The sequence below is a fragment of the Ochlerotatus camptorhynchus genome, unplaced genomic scaffold (genome assembly GCF_037179485.1).
Source record: "Ochlerotatus camptorhynchus isolate MF236.1 unplaced genomic scaffold, CSIRO-AGI_Acam_v1.1 ptg000330l, whole genome shotgun sequence".
Classification (NCBI taxonomy): Eukaryota; Metazoa; Arthropoda; class Insecta; order Diptera; family Culicidae; genus Ochlerotatus; species Ochlerotatus camptorhynchus.
This window is the reverse complement of record NW_027040818.1, coordinates 17,901,059-17,925,288: the sequence shown is the minus strand read 5'-3', so window position 1 is coordinate 17,925,288 and position 24,230 is coordinate 17,901,059. Positions and strand designations below refer to the sequence as shown.

At 40.4% G+C, this 24,230-nt stretch overlaps 1 protein-coding gene across 3 annotated transcripts in view; it reads left to right on the top strand.

The window, feature by feature from the left end:
• The first annotated feature begins 9,250 nt into the window (after positions 1–9,250).
• sls (sallimus) overlaps positions 9,251–24,230 on the top strand; it is a 154,568-nt gene continuing 139,588 nt past the window's right edge. The window contains exons 1-2 of one of the 3 annotated variants that reach the window (XM_065230318.1): positions 9,251–9,514; positions 9,950–10,541. In XM_065230318.1, coding sequence (XP_065086390.1) covers positions 10,301–10,541 — 241 coding nt within the window. In that variant the 5' untranslated portion in view covers positions 9,251–9,514; positions 9,950–10,300. The remainder of the gene's footprint in view (positions 9,515–9,949; positions 10,542–24,230) is intronic. The other 2 variants (XM_065230319.1, XM_065230320.1) reach the window with 2 other exon arrangements.

Genomic DNA, 24,230 nt, shown 5'->3' with positions numbered 1-24,230 from the left:
CTCGTAATCCATTGCGCAGCAGTGTGGTATCGTTAACTTCTGGTCGTACAACTTCCGGGCACGACTTTTTGCGACCGTATTCTGTTTCTCGTCACGGTTTGGGGACTTCTGAACCTTAAACGTACGTAGTACGAGTTTTGGTATTCTGCATGAAAGTCTTGCTCACATGCAACTTTTTGCAAGCCACATCTCGAATTGAGGCGTTAGGTTTCCGTTTAGAGACCCCAACCACGCGTTTGTGATCGTTCTCGTTGACCTGACGTTAACAGTCAGACGTTCTTCGAACCGTTTTATGATACCAGACACCGTGGAATTCGCAATTCCTAACTTTTTTTTCCGATGGCACGATGTGGCAGACCCTTATTCTCAAAGTACTCGTGCAAAACATTTTCGCCGTCATTTTGAAAACTTTTGCGCACCTGATGAAATCAACTCACAGAGTGTAAACAATACACATTAAACTATGTCTACGCAAAATTTCAATTAATTTTACCCATCGGATCAAAAGTTAGAGCAATTTGAGTGTGTGCGGATTTTCAACGGTACACCCTTTAAAGCTTGCTATTGGCTCTTCTGCTCAAGTTTAAACAATAAGATGTCAAAAGCATCAATATTCGACGTCTAGGGCTACTGTTTACCAGAAATGTTTCGCCACATTTCCATATTTGAAGTGTCAAGTAAATCCGGAGAACTTTGAGATTTGAGCGTAATTGCTTTTATAAACAAATACGTCAGTCGCCGATTTCTCACAAATAAAAGAACAATCTCGCGAACAAGCTATACCAAATAATATTGGAACCATTCCTCTACCTGGATGTGTTTCAAGTTTTTGATGTCGACTAAGTCTTACGGGAAGGTACTGGGGATAAATCGAAAATCTAAAATTGTGACCGTCACGAAAAGGTGTAAGGTTTTGAACGCTTATAACTTTGTCATTTATATATGAAATTAAAATCCAGTAGCAGTAGGAAGGCGGTTCCTGTCAAGCGCGCAGCGTTCGAGTTTTGCACCTCGAACTTTGCGCGTCGTTCCCGTTCACTGGCTGTTGGTAACGGCGTCGCCTCGATGGCGCAAGCGCTCCTTGCCTGAATGATAACTACAAATCTCGATTACTTTTTCGAACGGACATATCAGCTTTTGTAAACAACGCATTTTATCGTCGGTTCGGCATAACTGATAGCTCGCCTCATATACTAACACCACTAAATCAGGTAGGGGATAATTTCCTCTATCTGGTGGTAGTGTTAGCATGCGTGGGTGAGCTACCAGTTACGCCAAATTGACGATCAAATGCGTTGTTTACAAAAGTTTTTCCGAAAAAGTAATGGAGAAATACTTCTTGGGCTGTGTACCAATTGCCGAGCTAAATTTAACTCGTGGTTAAACGTGACATTTCGAAAGCTATATTCAATGTTCGAAAATGCCGGAAATTGATCAGTTTTCAAACAGAACTCAGCCACGGTTACCAAAATTTAACTTCTAGTCGGTCCGAAATAACCACGCTCGTATAGCAGGGTTATTCGATAGCTCATCTGTCACTTTTAACCACTAGTTAAATTTAACTCACCAATTGGGACATAGCCTTGGAAGTAAAATAAGGAACAATCCATAAATGACGTAGAATTTTTTTGACCAATTACCCCTCTTCCCCCTTGTAGCGTGTTTTGATATACCTATAATACATGGCCGGTCACAACTTCTGAAACCCCTCTCCCCCCTCAACTACTACGTTATTTATGAAAGCTCCCTAAGCATTGGGCAACAGCGAAAATCAGTGCTAGGTCTCAACAATGTTCCTATTTTAATATTCAGGCAGGGCTTCTTCAGAATGCTATTAAAAAAGCAAATAAAAAACGGGTTGGACATTTATGCAAAATTTCGGTATTGATCGTGAATATCTCGCGAGCAGAAAATTTAGCTTGAAATTTCGTGTGTTTTGTGAACGCACATCCATTATTTTTCATAAGAAAACGGGGTGTTTTTGTGGTGGGGGTTTCCCTGCACAGATTCTGTACCAAGCACTGAAATTATTAGACGGTACCTCTATTTATGCTTTTAGATTAGATATGAAAGTCCATCCTACACACCAAATTTCTTAAATCTTGTTCGGTACTTATTTTGGTGGATTTGTTCGGTAAAATGTATTTTTTACCGAATGCTTTGTAAAAAATATTGTTTTACTAATTTTCCACAATCAGAACTGCTGAATTACCGTAATTTACATACATTTACCGAAAATTGTAAATCAAATTTGCGGATTGATACAGTAAAAGGCTGTGATTCCTGTAAAGTTCGGCCGTTCACTGAGGAATCCGGTTGCCGGTATTGCCAGCCACTTACCCAAGCGTCCACACGCGATGACGGTTCGATGAGTCTGCTGTGGTGTGCGCAGGGTTATGTTGGTAGTAGGTAGGGAGCGGCTAGCATCTCTATGCGGGGGGTACTCAATACCGCACATCCCCCTTCTCCATTAAAAAAACATCACTACAGTCAAAGAAAACGTTAGTAGAATCTTGAAAAGAATGGCTTCTCGGGAAAACTAGGAAAGAAAAACGTTTTTTTTTTTCGTTACCTTCACTCTTTCACTAGATCATAAGAATAGCATTCATCAATCGCACACCCTTAGGGGATTAATGATCCATCTGATGTCTTGATCTGAACTGCGAAACGTCGTCTTTGCTTCTAAAAACGATCTTTATCGGTGGATCCAATCGTCAGTTTAGAACGCCATTTCAATTAATTATATGATTTGAGTAGTAGCTATACTGAAGATCCGAGAGATGTCGCCCCTTCAGTGGTAGGAAAATCATTTTTGCAGTATGGAGAATATCAGAAAATCCACGATTTGTGACTAAACATGCTTTCACAGAAGAGCTCCTTAAGCGGAAGATTCCACTTGAAGTTTTTGTTTTGTTAGACATATGGTCCATTCCCGATGCTGCCCGGTTGGCCATTTAACCACGAGATAGAAATATATCGCCAATGAATTTGACTGAACTTTATGTAAATAAGTTTCATAAAATTATACGTCTTCTTGTTCAGTGATTCGTTGAGCTTCAAATACATACCGTTTACTCATATTCTGGATTTATTCGAAATTAAATCATTACTCATAGCTGGGTATACTATTTTAAGCGTGTACACAGAAAGCATCTGTCAAAAGTAATGATTTTTTTTTGTGGTTTCGTGACCTTATTTGTTTACAAAGTAGTACTGCAATTCACCACTACATTGGAGTCTGGTCAAACAGTAACGTCAAGTGATGCCTGCAACCCGCCCGAGGGGATTATTTAACCATGTTCGATCAATTTTCAGATGGCCTTTCCGACGCACCTGCATTTTGTTTTTGTTATGTCGATTTCCGATGCTTTTCGAGACACATACATCAACAATAATACTGCACATGCTTCAGTGGTCTTCCAGATGCACAATGTGTCATGCCAGACTACAAAGCGATTTCAATCAATGCTCCGGTGATCTTCCAGACGCACCTTGCTGCGTTCTCAATCACAAACCAGAAATTTGTACAATTAATACGAAATGCTTTCAACCAAAGCTCCGGCAGTCTTCCAGACACACCTTGTGGCGTTCCTAACCACAAACTAAAAAATCTGCACAATGCTTCATTCCAGAATTCTCAATTCTTTCAATCAAAGCTCCGGTGGTCTTCCAGACACACCTTGTGGCGTTCCTAAAACCAAAATTTTACTTGTTTTTTTTTTTTTTTTGACGAACTGCATGAAAATGTGAAACCGTTAGTAATAGTCCCAGGAATGACCTGGCAGGATCGCCAATGTAAAGTTCGGCCGTTTACTGAGGAATCCGGTTGCCGGTATTGCCAGCCACTTACCCAAGCGTCCACACGCGATGACGGTTCGATGAGGAAGAGGAAGAAAGACGATCGCTGCGTGCTCTCGCCGTCTCCCGTCACGTCTGCTGTGGTGTGCGCAGGGTTATGTTAGTAGTAGGTAGGGAGCGGCTAGCATCTCTATGCGGGGGGTACTCAATACCGCACAATTCCGCAATTCTGTAAAATTTGTGACGAATGTAGTGTAACAGCAATAAAGTACCGAATTCTGTAAAAGTTACTGAATATATTTTTGTTCTGCCAAACTCAATATTGGCTGTCATTTCGATGTTGCGTGTCTTTCGGTTCTACGTTGTGAAATGTAAGTACTTTACTTTTGGCTAGATCCCGTGCAATTTATGCCGAAAATATAATTAGTATAAATTTTAGGCCAATTTCTTTCAGACGCCATAGACGTTAGACAACTCAATGTCCTCATCTATCGAAAAAACTGCATTTTAGCGCAGTTTGCTACTGAATCGATCGAGTCCGATTGTTTTTTTTTTTTTTTTTTTAATTTTCAATGATTTATTTTTAATGATTTTTTTTTAATTTTCTGTATGAACGAAAGATGAAAATGCCTCTTCAAAAATATATAGTTAAAATGAATGAATCTTTTGGTTTGGCAAAAGAACGAAACAGTTAATTAGTCAATAAAAATAAAAATGCTATTGATTTATTCTGAAAATAAAGTACAGTCGATTCGATAAAAATTATACTGAACACTATGGTAAACATTATCGATCTTTCAGTAAAATTTACAGTCCAGGACAGCAAACATTGACAGCCCACAACCAAAGAAAATTCACAGAAAGGATTGTAAATAAAAATTTACCGAATGGATTACCGAATGTTCAGCTGTTCCATATTCGGTAAAAAATTACAGTATACTGTAAAAAAAAAATTTTGTGTGTATTTGGAAAATTATGCTATAGAACGGTTTATATAATCCCAGATTTTCGCTAATGGGAGCGAGGCATAGCAAGCCTTTCGATTGCATAATTCTTCAAGTAGGAGGGACTTACAATGCTTATCTCTTAGCATTAAGAGAGGCACCGTCAACTTTTTTCCGTGCTAGGTACTAAAATTTGACTAAGCGTTGAAAGGGCCTACTTGCAATGATCGATTCTCTTCGTCGATTTTCTTTTTACATTGCTACAGTTAAGCGAAACAATTCAAGCTGAACATTGTATTGGGTCCTAAGTAACATTGACAGATTCTCCTTGTATCCCCTCGGCCATGTAAAGACATTCCCACGTATTTTCAGCGATTTGTGTGCTGTGTGCTAAAAGAAGCTTCTATCTAGCATCTAACACGACAAACACAACAAGAAACGGTTATGTACGGAAGCTATTAACGAAATAGAAAGTCGCCGAAGAGAATCGATCAATGTTATACTTAAATATTATCTGAATTTTGTTCAATGTAGTGGTGTGACATATAACAGGTTGTATTGCCTATCAAAATCAACAGCAAGCGCACCGAGATATGTTAATCCAAGTGAGTTATTAACAAAAGAGGGAATCGATCATCGCGGTTACGCTCTTATGCATGCTCACTGTTGAATTTGTAATCTGTGATAGATATGGAAGTCAATTTTATTCCCACCACAGAAACGCCCCGTGTTCTTATGCCAAATGATGCATGTGCGTCTACAAAACGCAAACAAAATCTTTAAAAAAAGATGTACCGAGAACTTATTGGAGGGATTTATGGCTAATCGTTCCCGATCAACTACGAAACGTTGCATAACATTGGTGCAAAATTGTGCACCCCGTTTTTGTGTGTGCATTGAAGTTGAATCGCTATGGAAACCTTATTTCTGATCAATTTCATTACCACATAAAAATTTCAAGAGCACATATATCAGCTCTCACAAAACTTATAGCTTGAGCTTGAGCTTGAGCTTGATTGACCGCCCACGGTTGCTACTCTGTTATTGCCAGATCAGCTGTAATTACACAGAGAACCAATAGACGATGCTTGGGACTAGCAATCATCCTCAATGTGTAAAAACTGGTGATCTTAAATTAGGCAATACCAGCGCCGGCCGCGCCCGAACACAGGTCAAGAAAGGAATGGGAAGGATTGTGTTGACATGACACTCGCTTTGATGGAAGCCGAGAACACCTCTGCACTTCCACGAGGAATCACTGGGATGTTGGATAAGAGGGTTGGGTTTGCAGCAGGGTTCGTTTTGGTAAACGATAAGCTGAATTGATGTCCTAACGATCATATAACGCGAAGGAGCTTGGGACTAAACCCACGGTCTTCTGCTCTGTAAGCAAAAACGTTTGCCACTAGGCAGACGAGCACCTTTTCAATCACCGAGTTGCTGTTATTACCTTGTAGACATATTAACAAATAAAACGATTGACGAATCTTGAATGTGGATGGGCCTGAGATTAGACTCATGATGTTCTGCTCAGTAAGCAAAAACGGTTGCTCTAAGGCCACCGAGCCCCTCATATCACATAATACCGTTGCTCAAATTTTTGTATCCATTCAAACCCGGAACCAACGACAACAACGAGTTTCGCAAAATACACGATACACAAGCGATTTTACCATAAATCTCTTTGATATGTAAGGACCTGGGACCGCGTTTTTCTGCTCAGTAAGCAGGCCACTGTAACCGACGATCTTTCAAATCCGAAAACTAAAAACTACGAAAAAGTACTTAGGCCTTCATTAAGTTCCACTTTCACACAACGTACAATGTTTCAATTAGCTCTTTACGTATTGTTCAGGCTAGGCTCTTTTCAAAAGTTACGCGAGAAATACGCACAATCGTCGCCTACTTCGCAAAACTGGTTCCAAACGACAACAAAGGCATAAGCAACGATGGATTGTTGAACTTTGCTGGCTCCGGTGGTGTAATGCACAGCAAAAAAAAAATGTAATATCGATCAACGTAATTCAAGCTGATATATGAAATAATGATGTAATTGTAATTTTGTAATTTATCATTATTTTATTTTGTTATTATTTTAGACCAAAAAGCAGACCTTATCAGTTCCATTAGAAAATAGGCTACGAGCTTTCAAATATCACACTCAACTTTACAATCCCTCACTACAATGTTGAATGAAATCATGCATCTGAACCTTCCAAAAGATCCGCGAACCTTAATGGCAACTCCCCGGAATTTAAATATAAACCAAATTGAAGATGGCGGTTGGTATTGGCACAACGGTCTGGAATTTTGCCTAAAATCCGTTTTAAAACATTTAACAAATCCACTGACAATTTCAATTAATATTAATATTGATGGCCTTCCGATTTACAAGAGCTCAACGAAAAATTTGTGGCCTATACTGTTCAATATTCAGGAATTCCCTGATATTAAGCCGCTCATCATCGGAATTTTCTATGGTACTAGCAAACCCAAAGACGCCTCTGAGTATTTGAATCCCTTCGTGGAAGAGTTGCTCCAATTACTGGAATCTGGCTTGGAAATAGATGGTAACCATGTTTTGATAAAAATACGATGTTTTATCTGTTACACACCTGCACGTGCATTTATCAAAGGTGTGATCAATTTCAATGGCAAATACGGTTGCATCAAATGTACCACTAAAGGCACTTATTCACAAATATCAAGAACAATGATGTTTCCTGATATCAATGCGTTCAAACGATCAGATGCATCTTTTAGAGCAAAGGAATACTTCAATCATCAACGTTGTGATACGCCTCTTACTAGATTTCCAATTGATATGATTGAGGATATTATTGTTGCTGATTCGTTGCACCTGTTGGAGTTGGGAGTCATCTATATCAGCTCTCACAAAACTTATAACAAAGAAACTGGAACTTCACGTTTGCTGCAATGCAATACACAAAGAGTTTCAATTTCATGAGTGATGTCACAACCGTCCAAGATTTGTGCCCTAGAAATCTTGAAGTGATAGGGAATATCAGCCATCATGATGGTCATTGTTGGACGTTTAAATAAATCACCTGAAGAAATCCCTACCTTCATATCTGATTGTAATTTAGGAACCAAATGTAATAGAATATGTGTTTTCATTTTTATGAGGTCCTAAATGTAACCAAGTTTTACTAAGTATGAAATCCAAAATATGTGCATTTAACTGAAATCATAGGTAACTTCTACTGTATTTTAAATCAATATCTTGAAAAGTGCACGAGGATTTCACTTTACAGCTTTACGTAGTCTACGTCAACCATGCGGTCGTGTCTTGTACACAACCCCACCGATTTTTAGAATGAGCTTTAATTCGTGACTGTTTGTTTACAAAAATAATTACGCCTTAATTTCAAAGTTCTCCGGAAATACCTACTTAAGATCGAAAGATTTCGTACAAAGTTTCATTACATTGTATGAAAACACAGCAAATTTTGAATCAATGATACCCGCCACTAACGGTACCAAAGAAACCAAAGTAATCAACGTTGAGTACCTAACCCATTTGCCGCTTCTGGTATGCAATTATACCACTCATCAAAGTCCAAGTCAAACCCAAACCACGATCGTCCAGCACATCATAAGTGAAAGAATTCCCATTACTCCAGTTTAGTGCAACCGTCTACGGAACATAACGTTCACACAGCTATCATCATCACCGTCCACACGCGCTCAGTCGCTCGTTCCAGAATATCCCGGGCGGAAGACCGGCAGAACGAGAGTGCAGCGCAGCGCATTCCTCAAACCATAAAATTCACAACGGAAAAACGACTACACACAACAACAACAAATTGCAAACCATAAACCACACCAACCTCCCTCGCCCAAGTGCACGCACATATCAAGAAGACCATGCGGTTTTCATCCGACCGATCACCGCCGCCCGGGTGTGTTCGCTCGCTCTAACGCGCGCGCTAAACCCGATCCTCTGCTCGCAGAGCAAAAAGCCGTATCTAATCTGCCTCCAGCAGCAAGAAGCCAGCCAGCCATCGTAGCCCCCCCCCCAGCTCCTGAGCGTCGTTGGCAGCAACACAGAAGCGAAAGAAGCCAAAACCTCAATGAATTATTCAAGTCTGGTGAGAGCTATCCACCCTCTGATCACGTCCACGTCCGATCACCGAGGGGGAACGGAGCGCGAGGGCGCGATAGCAGAGAAGAGAATCGGAGCGAAGGTAGCGGTATTTTCACCATCACACAAGTCCGAGGAGGAAAATTGAGCCAACCCGCTTCACATTTTCAGAGTCGCCGTCAAGCGATCAACATCGCCCGCTAGCTCGCGTCGCGTCGCGTGTTCGCTCAAGATCCTCTTGAGGAAAGAGAAGAATAAGACGAGTAACGAAACAAAAAAGTAAGAAACGAGAGCAGTTCCGACAATAACAATAATAAATCCCAGGAGGCGGTCGCAGGTAACGTGCTGCAGTTGTGAGGAAGGGAAACTATCCCTGCGCGAGAAGTTCTATAGGCGACTGCGAGAAGCTGTCGAGGGGTCCACCGATGCGGCGGTACTGCGCCGACGCAACCGCGGAAAATTCGGCGCACGCACACAGCCGAACGAGGTCCGGTCGCGGAAAATCTGCGGCTCGATCGCCAGCACGGGTGCCACTTGGGTGTCACTCTTCGCTCGCTCTTCAAACACGACCGACGTCTTAAGTTATTTGTCTCGGGGATGACTTGAAACTCTCTGTGTGTCAAGCAGACAGAAGGAACAGAACAGTTGGAAAATTTGCCTATTGGAGGTGCGTTCTCTTCTACGGTGCAGTGTGTGCACGGTGTGAAAATTTTCAAAGTACCCCGCTAAAACGGGACTTTGCCGGATTTTCGGTGTCGGATCGGCGCGTGAAAAAGTTAAAGTTGGATTTTTCCGAGGGGACTTAGCGAATTTTTTCCGTGCTGTCGTCGGGGGACTTTGAACATTTTTCGGTTGCGTCGCGTGTGATTTTCCCCGGACTTGGTGATTTTTTTTTTTTGGCGGATCGAAACGCACCGGGGACTTGGTGAAAATTTTTGTGGAAAATTCTGGAATCCTGGACTGGAAAATAGTGTGAAGATTTTTTTTTCTCCATTTTTTTTCGGAATAATTTGTGTGGATTTTCGATCAGGATCGAGTGAATTTTCCCGAAGTTTTTCATCGGTGAAGAGGAAATTTTAATGGAAAGTTTCCATTCTATCAGTTTCAGTCAGTGAAATTCAGCGGACTCATAACTCAAGGATCGAGGAAGCAGATCGAAAGCAACGCTCCCGGAAAACGAAGAGGATTTAGTTTAAGGAAGTTTTTTTTTTGTTAAGTTTTATAATTTATAGTGTTCACTTTTTTTGCGCCTGAAAGTTTTCATTTATAAAAGATAAGTGAGTGTTCTCTCAGTAGAGAAGAGAAAGTCCGTGTGCAAAGTGGATATTTGTCCCGAGAGCCAGAAAACGACCAAAGAATAGATAGCAAGTGATTATTCGGAAAAGCCTGGATATTGCAAGCAGCTTCAATCTGGATTAAGGAGCAAGAAGAAGAAGAAGAAGAAGCCGCAAGGATGCAACGACCTAATCCTAATCAGCAGCTGCAGCAAATCCAGCAGCAGCAGCAGCAGCAACAATCGTCGATGGTTATGCAACAGCAAACGTCCTCGTCGACGTCCTCGTCGGTTCAGCAGCAATCCCAGCAATTTATGAGCCAGCAGGTTTCCCAGCGGCAGCAATTTTCCTCGCAGCAGCAGATGATGAGCCGCACCGAGCAATCGTCCTCGGTCAGCCGTCAAGTCACCCAACAAAGAGGTCAGTTTCTAGCGACAGGGAATAAATATCGTCTAAAAAGTTACGAAATTCTTCCCGAGACCCACATTTTCTCTTCGGTTGGGCGTTGGTGCGAAAATTTTCCCTGCTTATATAATCGCCGTTCGTTTGGTCAGACAGAGTGTGAGGAAAATGTGCGTGGGCTGATCAAGTGCGCGCGAGCGCGCTCGCTTGCTTTTCCACTCACACCCACTGCTCGCCTGCTTGCTCACTCGCTTGCCAATGGACTGGACTGTGAAAAACTCGGTGTGAAGAAAAGTGTACTACTCTGCTACCGTGACTCATCTCAGTGGAACGATCTGGAATTAAAATATGTGACAGTTAAAATTAGATTTTGCGCATTTTTGAGCGAAGAACCATGGACTGTGCGGCGGGAAATGTGTGATCAGTGAGTGCACATTAGAGTCACGCGAGAGCTTCAACGGCAATCCAAGCAGCAGCAGCAGCAGCAGCAGGCCACTCTGTCACTAAAAATATGTGTTATTCTCGGCAGAGCGCGCGCGCTATTTTTAGTCTCGGTAGCGCTGTGATTTCACATTGTTAAAGCGCGCTCTGGTTGTAGATCGCACCAACACCAACCCATCCTAGTTGACGAGCATATAGGCAAGAGAAAAATTCCTTTCCCAAGATTTACGATTTTCCATTTTCCTCGCTTTGACAACCGACCGTGCGTCTCCCTCAATTTCCGAGCGTTTGAACGTCCTCACGCTTCGGTGGACCAAGAAAGAATGATGATGGGTAACTCATGCTCACGGGCACACAGGGTAGCTGAGAGCGGGCGAAAATGTAGCACTCTCACTCTCACGGGCGCCTTTTCGGGATTGTTCGGCGTTCGGAAGTGCGTGGGATGGCGAGGAATTTCGCCCGGCACTCATTTTCTTTCCCACACACAAATAGTGAGGAAGGGCTCACTAATACCAGTATTGACGAGAAACTATCTTTTAAGATGGCATCGTCCATTTTAACAAATGATCAAGTGTCATTGGCAAAGCAGCTGAACTTGAATTTGCGAGCAAGCAGTGAACTGGTGGGCATATTTGCAGGACTATTTACTATCAGCTAAACACGATTGTTGCGTTGTAAATAAATGTCTCTTACATCCAATGTAAGGATGGATTTATTGCATCTTCTGCATATGTTTCAATATATATAATGGCAGTTTTTGCAGTGTTTTTGTTGAGTTTTTTTCAAACTGCATATTTTTTGTTTAAAGCCATCACGGGATGATTTTCTAGACGCTATGCATTTGTGGAAACAAACTTTGTTTGGAAACACATAAATTGCCACATAACAAAATTTGTTCATGGTGCAAAACATTGCAAATTCTGCATACTAAGCATTTAAGCTAATTTCTTAGTTCAAAATCTGCAACCTCAAGCAAGTTATCCGATTATTTAAAATGCTATTTCAACTGATCTAGTTTAAATCAGTGATGGAAAAGATAACGAACATTCACTATAACTTGCGATTATAATCATTACAAAATCTAATACAGTGAAAAATCCATTCCACATTAATATTAATTGATTTTTCCAATATGATTTCAAAAATGTGCACTGAAATGTGCAAACGATAAAACAAGGAAATTTCCACTGAGAAATATATCGACGACTGTAGGGAGGAACCAGCTACGTATAAAATTGGCTTCCCAAGAAACAATTTACTGTTTCGAAAGCACTCTTCCAATGATTTCAATTCAGCCACAGTTTGAATAACCGTTAAATTTAAATGCGACACCCCTTTATTCAGCTTCCTGGCTGAAAGTCTCGAAAGTTGATTTTTAAGCTTCCCAACAAACATTTAAAGCTGAATAAGAGCTTATTCATGCAAAAATATGCTTCTTCTACTAAAACTTGGTTTATTCAGCTCTTAATCAGTTCAAATTGTTTGTTGCCACTGTAAAGTACACTTTGTTCAGCCTCGGAAATTCAAAGTTCAAAATAATCACATCGGAGAAGACTGCATTACATTTTGAATAGCTGTGTATTTGTAGATTCAATACTTAACAAATATTATTCATAATCCATTGGTTGATTGAGAGACTTCGCTCAAAATCTACTGAACTACTCATTGTTCGGAAAATCATTCTCAAATCTGATATAATATGGCACGCGAAACTCATGCTTGAGATTCTCATGCATTTTCATGCACTCACACTCACAATGCCAAAAAATCATTCCTAATCTAATCTTATCTAACCTAATCTAATCTATCACCAACATAGCCAGTTCTTGAAAGCATCCTGGAAAATGATGGATATACCTCCATCATTTTTCTTGTCTGTTTAATAAATGTTTCACATCGAAAATACGTCACACATATCAAAACGGCCAGGCATACTGTGCAGCATTTAAGGGGCAAGATGATTCAGAAAACATCGGGCCTGTTTAAATCGAAGATTTAAACACGATGCTGCAGAATCCAATAAGTGGAAGAAAGGTGGACATTTTGGTAATGATTGGTTGGTCGTTGGAAGCATCAAAGCTAGAAAGGTTATGTGATGCTCCATTTTCTTCTGACGGTTGGGACATGAGCACTAACTCTTGTCCTAGCCTTTTATGGCTTATGGCTATAGCGCCATTACTCGCTTTCTGAAAAGAGAAGAGGGAAAGGAAAACGAGAAGGACAAAGGGAAAAAGATTATGTAAACTCTATGAACATAAACAATATTTTTGATTTGAAATATACAACATAGAAATGCATAACGGCGGTGGTCACTACCCGAGTCTTTTCACTATTATCAAGTCATAAAAAATAACAATAACTTAAATGTGATCCTTGGATTACTGGAAAATCCTGATTCCCTAGTTTGAAGTTGTTACGACTAGGGTTTGGTGACAGATTTTATACCAGTAACGCACCACAAAAAAGTGATCTCCCAACGTTACTGGTTTGAACAGATAAAAATTTACAAAATGGAACGAACTCACCAAGTTTAGCCAATTGAACCTGAAGGCAGCCTGACATGTGTTGATGTAGAAGTCCAAATTGTAGACGAAGCTTGACCAAGATCAACATGAAATAACGCCAAAAATCATTCCAGCTTAAAACTCAGAGAAGCCGCGTACTTTTACATGTTATGTTAGTTTTCCATCCCCAGATGCAAAAACGCAATTAATTTTTGAACTTCAAAACTCATTCGAGATTTTTGCGCTGTTGAACTTTGCAAGACATAAACATAAACGCATAAACTCACAAATGAGTATTGAGTTTTTAAGTTTTTCCGAACACTGAGTATGACAGTTTCAGAAAGCTAACTTGTTAATGTCTAATTCATTGTTTGACTAACGGTTTCCCAAAATCACCAGATGAAAATTTGATGTCTTGAGATTACTCCCGGAGTTTTGTTAAGACTTTCTTGGAATTATCCCCGCAACTTTCTTCCATCTTTCCACGGAAGCTTTATTTAGAATGGTTTTAACGGCTTTCTCAGGAAGGTTCATTTGACTTCTTCTGGAACCTAGGAAGGTGACAAACAATTCACGGACCGCTAGTGTTGGTGAACGATTTGCCATTAATTTTTATGAAAAGTTTACTATTTTGCCATATAAAATGCCCAAACCAATAAAAAAATGCGGACGGATTTGGACAGGTTTGGACCTGTTTCATACAACTGAAATAAGTATGCTGGTGACAAATGCCTTGTCAAATTGATTTCCAACGCAAGTGATGTGAATTTCGCAATTAAACACGAGGAGCATTTCTTATAACAAAACTTGCCATACGAAATGCTCGTAGTTCATTTTAGTAAACAAACTAACACCGTCATTTCTATTTGTGCCACCTTTCAATCCATCTATCTAGCCCAGAAGTAGTGCTCATCTGGAAGACCTGGTTACTCATAAATTTTAGATATTTTCACCTGCACACTTCCAGCGTCCCTTTCAAGAGCACAATTGGGTTCTTTATTTTCGAAAAATTTATCGGTGTTTATAGATCATCTGAAAGAGCTTCGATTTCTGAGCACAGCGATATTTTGTTCGTCCAGATTTACATCCATGTCGATTTTTAAATCAAGATTAAAAGCAAAATAATCACTTCACTGTTTGACACAAACCTAACAAAATGACAGCTCGCTCTCATACAAAGTACTTCCAAGGACCGCTTAGGTGGTGATTTTTCCTAATTTAATCACACTCAGTGTTGGGAAAATATCATAAAATAAAATCTCACCAATGCCCAAGATCACGCTTGATTTTCGTAGACAAAAATCAACAAGTTAACAACTGCGACTGATTTTGCAAGCTGCGATATCGCAGCTCGGAATATCAAGCTAACAAAACTCACCAGCTGCAAATCTCACCAAACTGTGGTGAGATTGAGTTTCATGATTTTTGCTTTACACCCGAACGCAACCGAAACTTCCATAACGGGTGGTAGCAGTCACTTCGTTTTTGCCATCGGTTACTTTCTCTTACTAAGAGAACGATATGTAACGGAATCATTTCTGTGTCGAGTCAACTCTCAGCTTGATTTTTGCACGTTGTGAATAGTCTCGCAATATCAAAGGAGCTTGTAAAATCAATATCAAGCATGATATTTTGTTCGAATAACACGCGTGATATTGAGGGCATTTGTGAGTGGAAAAATATCATTTGATTCATGATTTTGCCAACACTGATCACACTTAATTAAAATAGTTTCGGTACTCCAAAATTGATGAAATTTTGGATATCGTTTCCATTTGTAATGCAGATTACGAAAATGTAATAGCCTCAATACCCCTAAAGAACCCAATTGTAATATACCCAATTACCCAATACCCAATTTTCCATTAATTGTTCACAGAGGACACTGCACTGCACGGTATCTCTATATACACACAAAGATATACCTAATCTTACACGTTACGGAATCCATCTTTGAAATACAGGATGAGACGTAAACAAATATGTCATGTAAAATTAAGTTCTCCAAGACTGAAAAGTTCGAACGTACGTTTGATTGAGCTGATTTCCACGTCTATTATGACTTAATTTTATGTCAAAATTCGCCTCAGAGCACCTAAATTTACATCAAATTTTCTAAGTCTGTATGCATTTAGATTAACATGTCCTCCGGTAGATTTTAGATTAACATGCATATTCAGTATACCCATAGAGGTAACTCTAAGACTAGAAGGTCCCGAAATAAAGTGCTCAACTTTTTGGCTCAGCTCTGGTACTCTCTTCGGTCCCATGCTAATCGATTCACCCCTCGCTACATAGGAAAATCCACTAACCCCTCATTTTATCTGTCAAACTTTCATAGCGAATCAAAACAAACATTGTATAGTAGTAGAATTTCGACTAGAATGGGGTACGTTAATCGTTTGCTTGGGACCAATAGACTAGTCAAGTAGTGAGCCAATTTAAAATCGTTAGTTTCGTATTGATGGTATACCTGTACTACAGAATATATTGATCTTGTTATGACACTCAACTTGTGATTTCCCTCTCAAAGACTACAAAATAGAGTACTTAACACTTCAAAACAGGTTAGGTACCTCTATATATGCATTTAGATAAACAACCAAAGTCCCTCCTTTTTAACATATTCTGCCAAAAAAAATAGTTCCTAAGCCTAAACCGAGCACTGTTCTGGTAGCCGGAAGAAGGTATAACCATAGAGGTAACTCTAGACCAGAGGATCCCGAAGAAACGTGCTCAACTTTTTGGCTCAGCTCTGGTACTCTCTTCGGTCCCAAGCTAATCGATGCACCCCTCGAAACATAGGAAAATCCACGAACGCCTCATTTTATTTGTCAAACTTTCATCGCGAATCAAAACAAACATAGTGTAGTACAAGAATTTAGACTAGAATGGGGTACGTTAATCGATTTGCTTGGGACCAATAGGCTAGTCAAGTAGTGAGTCAATTCGAAATCATTAGTTTCCACCGGTTGGTACAACTACTGGGGTCCGAGACGCCAAACCCAGTTCTGCCCGAAACTTTAGAACCGTCAGTGTAGCGGTGGTGTAGGTTTCGTATACTCCCGTTCAGCAGTTCTGCAATGTGTGCGTGTAGTGCATGTGAGTTTTCCCCCACTATAGATTTTTGCGGCAAGGGGCGTCCCGTTCTCTGGCTCCATTCCAGTGTACCTCAGCCACCAAGGGGGGGGGCTCCTGATGGGTTAGGTTCCAGAGAATTCTATTCCTCTCCTTGAGGAGAACCAACAATCAATACGAAACTAACGATTTTAAATTGGCTCGCTACTTGACTAGCCTATTGGTCCCAAGCAAATCGACTAACGTACCCCATTCTAGTTAAAATTCTAGTACTATGCTATGTTTGTTTTGATTCGCTATGAAAGTTTGACAGATACAATGAGGGGTTAGTGGATTTTCCTATGTTTCGAGGGGTGAATCGATTAGCTTGAGACCGAAGAGAGTACCAGAGCTGAGCCAAAAAGTTGAGCTCGTTTCTTCGGGACCTTCTGGTCTTAGAGTTACCTCTATGGGAAAACGACCTCCCAGTAATTTTTTCCATGAGGCTAATGGACCTGCAGCATATAGTTCCCGCTACCTGGTATCTCAAAGGAAAGGTTTCCCAGCTCAACACAGACGGCGACCAGCCACTATTCTGGCGGTTTGGTTATAGATTGGTGTCAGCCTGGAGGATAACAAGTCGTTAGCAGAACATGTGATCTGAACTCCATAAAACAGCTGAGAGCAAGCTCAGTGATACAAACGATAAACGATTACATACTCGAGTTTTTTTCAGTTACCTTGGGAACGTCATTTGTGATTACCCTCGGTTTCTTTAAAATTGTCTAATTATCCATGAACGGTCCTTATATTTGACATTGACGTTGGATGTCAAAATGAGGTTTCACATTCATCTAGTGAAGTTCGATTTTTATTCAAATAATCGATTAATTTAATCGAAAAAAAAAAAATCCGGGTATATCTAGACCAACAATTGAAATAGGTGGAAAAACCAAACGTAAACAATGGCTTTAATCACAAAATTCTCAAGAATCAAAACAATCCCACGCAAACTAACAATGCCATTCGATAAAAGAAGTTTGCTCTATCAGATGACGGTGTTAGATTGCTTGGATGTGCTTTGATTCTCGAGGAATTTGCGTTTAAAGCCATTGTTCACATTTGGTTGTTCCGTCTATTTCAATTGTTGGTCTAGATATCATGTCAAGAAAGCATAAGCTTCTCCCGAAGATTATCACTCATCGTTTAAAATATGTCCAGCATTGGTGGAAAAATGACAGACTAGTACAAAAAATAATCGATTAGTGATTAATCGAGTAATTCCAAAATGGGACATCACTAATTTGTGGTGTGATTGTTTTGATAAAAAAAATGCATAACGTCAACTCTACCGAGGGGGCAGCAAAAGCATAAAAGAGAGCACACACCAGACAAATGGGTGCGTGCGAGGGGCAATTCACTGCTCTCAAGTAATGAATCAAAATTACGTAAATGAAAAAAAAAAACTCAAAAATTCATCATTACTTGTCAACACTCCTTTAAAAAAATGCAATATGAATACAAAATTCGGAAAAATACACAAATATTTGGCGAATAATAAAAATACACATCTAATGAGTAAACAATAAATACCCATTATTGAGTAGTTATGACCCACAAAAGAGTAACATTAATGAATGGGTAAATTATGCTTATTAGTGGGTAATGAGTTGATGAGTTGAGTCTGTATTCTTCAAAATGGTTGAAATTCTACTCATCAGTGGGTATTTTAAAGTTAGCGTGTGTTGTGCATTTGTCAAACAAAACGTCAACTTACATAAAAAATTACCACATAGAGCTTTTTGACGTTTAATCGGCGCACACTAATGCAGCATTTAAATTGAAGGAGTGCGAGCAAGAGGGAAACAGATTAGTTGGAAAACAAACCATCCATTTATCCCTGTGTGCTAGATAGAGAAAGACAATTAAACGTCAAAAAGGTCTATTGTGAGTTTGATTCATTTAATCATCGGTTCAAGTGGTAAACATAAACACTGAAATGACAAAATACACTTTTAACTGATTTCAATACATTCATGCACAAAACGACACTTTTATTTTTCTAATACACAGAAAATTACATATGTTCAAAAAATGCAATGTAAAACATTATTACAAAAAATACACGTTTATTCGATAAAAGTATTTTAATACGTTCATCAGTACGTTGACCTGAATCGAAAATACATTAATGAATCACCCCTTGGGTGCGTGCGTTCTGAGGATGAATTTTTAACTAACCAACTTTGGTAAGCTGTTTAACTTTGCCAAAGACAGCAATTGCCAGGATATCGAGATACATTCTTCTTCTTGTTCGCATTTCAAGCTTATTGCTTAGCGCATATTAGCTTATTGCGTGCTCTCAACTTAGTGTTCTAAATGCACTTCCACAGTTATTAATTGAGAGCTTTCGATGCCAATACCAATGCATGAATGTTGTATATTGTGTGGCAAGCACAATGATACTCTATGCCCAGGGAAGTCGAGAAAATTTCCAACCCGAAAGATTCCCTCGACCGGACCGGGAATCGATCCCGCCGCCTCCGGCTTGATAATACCGTGCCTTTACTGACTAGGCTATGAGGCCCAGAGATACAGCGCTCTTTGAAATTTCACATCCATACTAGTGCCGCTTAGTGGCATAATAATGAACTAATCTTCTTACCAATCGATTTGACTATCTGAACAACTGTTTCCGAAGACTGCAACTTACCAGCTGGTCCGGATCTCGAGTTATTGCATATGGTGAAAGTTCACACGCACACTAGCACCAACAATCAATACGAAACTAACGATTTTAAATTGGCTCACCACTTTAGTAGCCTATTGGTCCCAAGCAAACGATTAACGTACCCTATTCTAGTTGAAATTCTATTACTACACTATGTTTGTTTTGATTCGCTATGAAAGTTTGACCGATAACATCAGGGGTGTGTGGATTCATGCAGAACATGCAGGGGTGAGTGAAATAGCTTGGGACTGCTTGGGACCGTTGTTCTGGTACTGAGTGAGCCAAAAATAATAATGATTTTCTTCGGGATCCAGTGGTCTTAGAGTTACCTCTATGCTAGCACTGCATTAATCTGACCACCATTCAAGAGGACTCGATTATCTGAACAACTATGCCGCAGACAGCAGCTTTCTAGATGGTCACAATATTGAGTAAAATGTTACTCAACTGTGAGTTGTTTTCGATAGCCTTGTTCATATTGAGCTGTCAACTGCTATGCGCTGAATTAACAGTGTACCAGTCACCTTCCATGTCACTAGTGGCACTAGTGATAATAGAAGAGTGGACCAGAGTGTTAATTTATAATATTTGCTTTAAAGCAGAGATGTTTTTCATAAAATTTCCCACATTCGAGGTGTATTAAATCAACTATAAGTCTTAGTTTGATATATTCACTATTGATGATTGAATGACATTTAAAAACTTGAAAAATGGAGCATTGAGTAGGTGTGCCATATTTTTCTCTTTTAAAAGCGATTCCATGGAATGTGTTAAAAATATAAAATGGTTGGGTTTCACTAAATCTCGATGCTTAAGAAATATTTGTTAACGACGATGAAAATTCGACCTTCTTTTCAAAAATACCATCTGGGCTACCTCTAAATCACGTTTTTCAGAGTTGTCGCCATACAAAAGTTGTTCTGCAACATCCACCCTTGGCTATCATTTTGAGGGTAAGCCCCCGGGTTTCCAGACAAAATGTTATGTTTATTCTTCTTCTACTTCTTCATCGAATTTCAAGCTTATTGTTTATCGCATATAAGCTTATTGCGTGCTCTCAACTTAGTGTTCTAGATTCACTGTTGTTAAGAGCTTTCGATGCCTGTACAATTTTTGCATTAGTATAATTGTTTGGCAAGTACAATCCTACTGTATGCCCAGGGAAGTCGAGAAATTTTCCAACCCGAAAAATTCCTAGACCGGACCGGGAATCGAACCCAGCCACCTCTAGCATGGTCTTGCTTTGTAGCTGTGCCTTTACCGACTTAGCTAAGGGAGGCCCCTAATCTATACTACCCGTCATAAGTATGGAATCGCTTGAAAAGCTATTGCAACACTCATATTTAATACTCCATACTTATGACCGGTAGTGTATATGAAAGTATTTTCGAGAAAAAAAAGGCTTTTGAATTCAAGTCAAGGAACAACCGAGCTGTTGAAAGTTCGGTAAAACATAACCAAACCGGATAATAATCTCAAAGTTAGTCAAAGATCACGCTTCATAACTCATTCAAAATCTCCTACTAATGGCCCCAAAAAAGCAATCCCTCAAATGAGCTAAACAAACATTCGTATTCAGTTCAATGCACCTCCCTGTAAACATAATTGAGCGTAACACACTATTCTTAGCCAATCCATTATCCAGCAGTTTGACAACCACGAAAGGCAAATCAATTAGCCAAAGGCTATTCACACCGTAAACCGTTCCACACCAAAACTGAGCCGCACATTTTAAAGGAACATCAATCAATTGTGTGGAATTTCGATTGATCACCAACAGCCCACAGCCCTTCGTCGTACGCGATCCATGCCAAGCGTATATCTTAATTGGATCAATTAGTTGTGCAATTTGGACAACTATGGTAGTTCTCCAAATTATGCTGCGCTAGTCTGTTAAGCCATTACATACATGGCAAGTCCTACTCCTCCTCCAAAATGAAAAGGGTCGCTTATCGCCCAGAGTCGTCGCGTTAATTATTTTTGATCATCTCTGATATTGAGAAGAATCGTCTCGACTGCAAGTCTTTGTGTCAAACATTCATTTTAAGAACAACTTGTTCAGATGAAACCCCGCTGCTTAACCAAATCGAGCCGGTCATTAGGCGACTATATGCAAAACAATCCAACCGGGCAGCGCAACCAAAAGTCTCTCCTCGGACCAGAGAGGTGTCAAGCTACCATAAATGGCCACAAGAACCAGCTGCGGTCAGCAGCTGCTATCGAAGGTGAGATTTGTGCCATTGCGATTGAACTTCAGACGCGAATCGGCCAGATTCGGTATAAGTATACAGCCCTACAAAAAAAAATCACCGGCTACATCAAGTTCATTTATAGACTATGTACTTATGAGACCGGTCGGTAGGGGCATTAATTTAGGAATTATGAATTCAGCAGCAACAGTCAGCTGACAAATAGTCGCTCAACGTGTGACATAACCTTGCACTGAATCGACTGACTCGCGTTCCCCGTTGTTGTTGTTGTTGTTGTTGCATTGCGTTGCATATAGCAGCACGGCAGGTGCCATGGGAAAACAGTCAGTTGAAGGGTGCATTATGACCAGAAATGGAATCAAATCTCGCGACTGCTGAAGGATGCGAAGGCGCTTGCGAATGCCAAGATCATGCTGCGAGCGATCGTCCTAAATACGATGATTCTTAAATCGCGCGATCGCATGATCGAAGCCCGGAAAAAACGGCCCGAACGGAAACACTGCGTAATTTATCGGCAGTTCCTCGACCTGCAAACGATAAACGATCGAATCCATAACATTTATTACGAAATCAGCTAAGGTTTTCGATTTCATTACCAGCCGTAAAATGGCTTCTAATCACACGATCGGCTGTTGTGTAGGGCTTTTCACGCACCCACTGCCCAATTATTGGTTTCGGAAAATTAATTTTCCTCCGTCCGTTGTTTTTCCCATCACGTGGAGGATTCATCCGAAACGGGTTTCCTACGGTAAAGCATTTCTTCAATCAGCAACTCATTAGCTGCTTACACACCCGTATGACCACGCGGAGAGGCAACCAGCCAACCAAGCACAATAAGTGTGTTGGAAGCCCCGCTGTCGGGTCATCACTCGGAGGGCTCCTTTCACTCCTCCATATGCATCAGCTGAGGTTGGGGGGATTGCGGTGTGCCTGGGGACGCGGGAATTGAATATTAACACTACGCCCATACGAGATGACCGTTTTCACGCATTAATTTTCCGCTTCCGTACTCTGCCGGCTGCCGAGAGTTCAACGTGGGTGACGACGATCGGCTAATTTCTCCTCTCGCCTAGATTGCAGGGGTTTCGATCGTGGGCGTAGCACGGTTTTGGTCTGAAAGTGGAGGTCGGGTTCTAATCTTGTTGATTGGAATGGTTGGGTTGAGCAAATCAGACAGCCAAGGTCAGCGTGGCAACAGCCAACAAATGGTAATGTACACCAAAAGGGACAACGTAATACAGTACACGGAAGGACAGGAAATCAAGGGTCAGCTAACCATAGTAATTTAAGAGAAAACGGGTACGTCCCGGAAGATTATGCGTACAGTAGCGGGGAAGATGGTGGAGTTGGATGGGAGGTCCCACAACTGAATCGAAGAAGTTATAGAGATGATAGGGCACATCGCGATAGAAAGATAGAGAAGTGGAATCTCAGGAGATGCAAGGTCACCATCCTTAGAAGATTGTACCTTCAAGGTGAAAGTTTTGGCGAGCATGAACAGCATACCTAGCGGGCATGTGTTAAGTAACATTAACTTGTTGTTAAGCGGGGAGCCTTCCACTTGGTTTTTTTACCTATTACCAACCCTCATGGACATGGAATATTTTTGAAACCCGGATTAGATTCAGATGTGGAAACTCTAATCCGGATCAGGGTAAACGACAAAGAATTTATGATCGGAAATAACAGCAGCTAACCAGCTGGTGAATCCGTTCCAACTGTTTCTTTGTTGAGTGCCCCATGGAACAATTTTGGTTTTATGAGGGTTCTGTAGACCATGATTTAGACTTGTAGGATGCTGTAAAACCACGATAAAACCTGCAATGTTACTTGGGTGTGGCGTCCGGCGAGGGCGCCATGGAGGATCTTTTTTGTCAACCAAAAGGTCGAAGAGCATGAATTGCTAAAGGTTGGATAAGTCCAATGATTGTAAATGGGCCTCACCAGGGTGGCACAATAGGGTGACTAACAACTAACACCGTCAGTCGTTCTGTAAATTTGAAGGCTGTTTTTGAACCTTTGGGGAAGCGCACAACATCATTTTTCAAAAGAGTGGATCTGAGGAGAATCCCAAAATAATTTAAATAATAATAGACTCTGAGAAAATTCATGAGAAAGCTCCACAGGAATCCTGTGAAGTTAATGGAACTGCCCGAATGATTTCTGAATGTCTCTGAACTTTGTACGGTCTTTTTGAAGCCTTCCTGTAGTTTTCGAAACTTATTTGAAGCTCATGGAACGTCCCTAAAAATCTCTAACTGCTCTGAATCTCTCACACTTGAATGAATTTTTCAATTTCGCATGATGTTCCCCAAATTATGATCTTGGAACATCTCTACCGTCCCAACAATCTCCCTGATATGCATGGTCTGTCCTGAAGAGTACGCAATTTTACCATTGTTTAAGTAAGAGTCCTGATGTTCTTGGATTTTTCATCATTCTTCGGAACATTTTGAACTGCTCTGAAGGTGTCTGATCTTCCTTCTTGAAGTGCTCGGAACATTCTTGATTGAAAATATCAACATTTCTCTGAGGTTCTTTGGACATCCTTGAAGATTTCGGAACTTTACTGAAGTTTTCAGATATTCCTTGAGTTTCTCGAAACCTCTGTAAAATTCTTGTAATTTCCATGAAATTAATTGTGCTGCCCTGAAGATCGCTGATCATTCCTGATTCTTCTGAACAGTGGCGTCCCGGAATCTCACTTGTTACCTGTGCACAAACCTTCAAAACCAGATTTAATGACAAATTCATTCTCGAACCG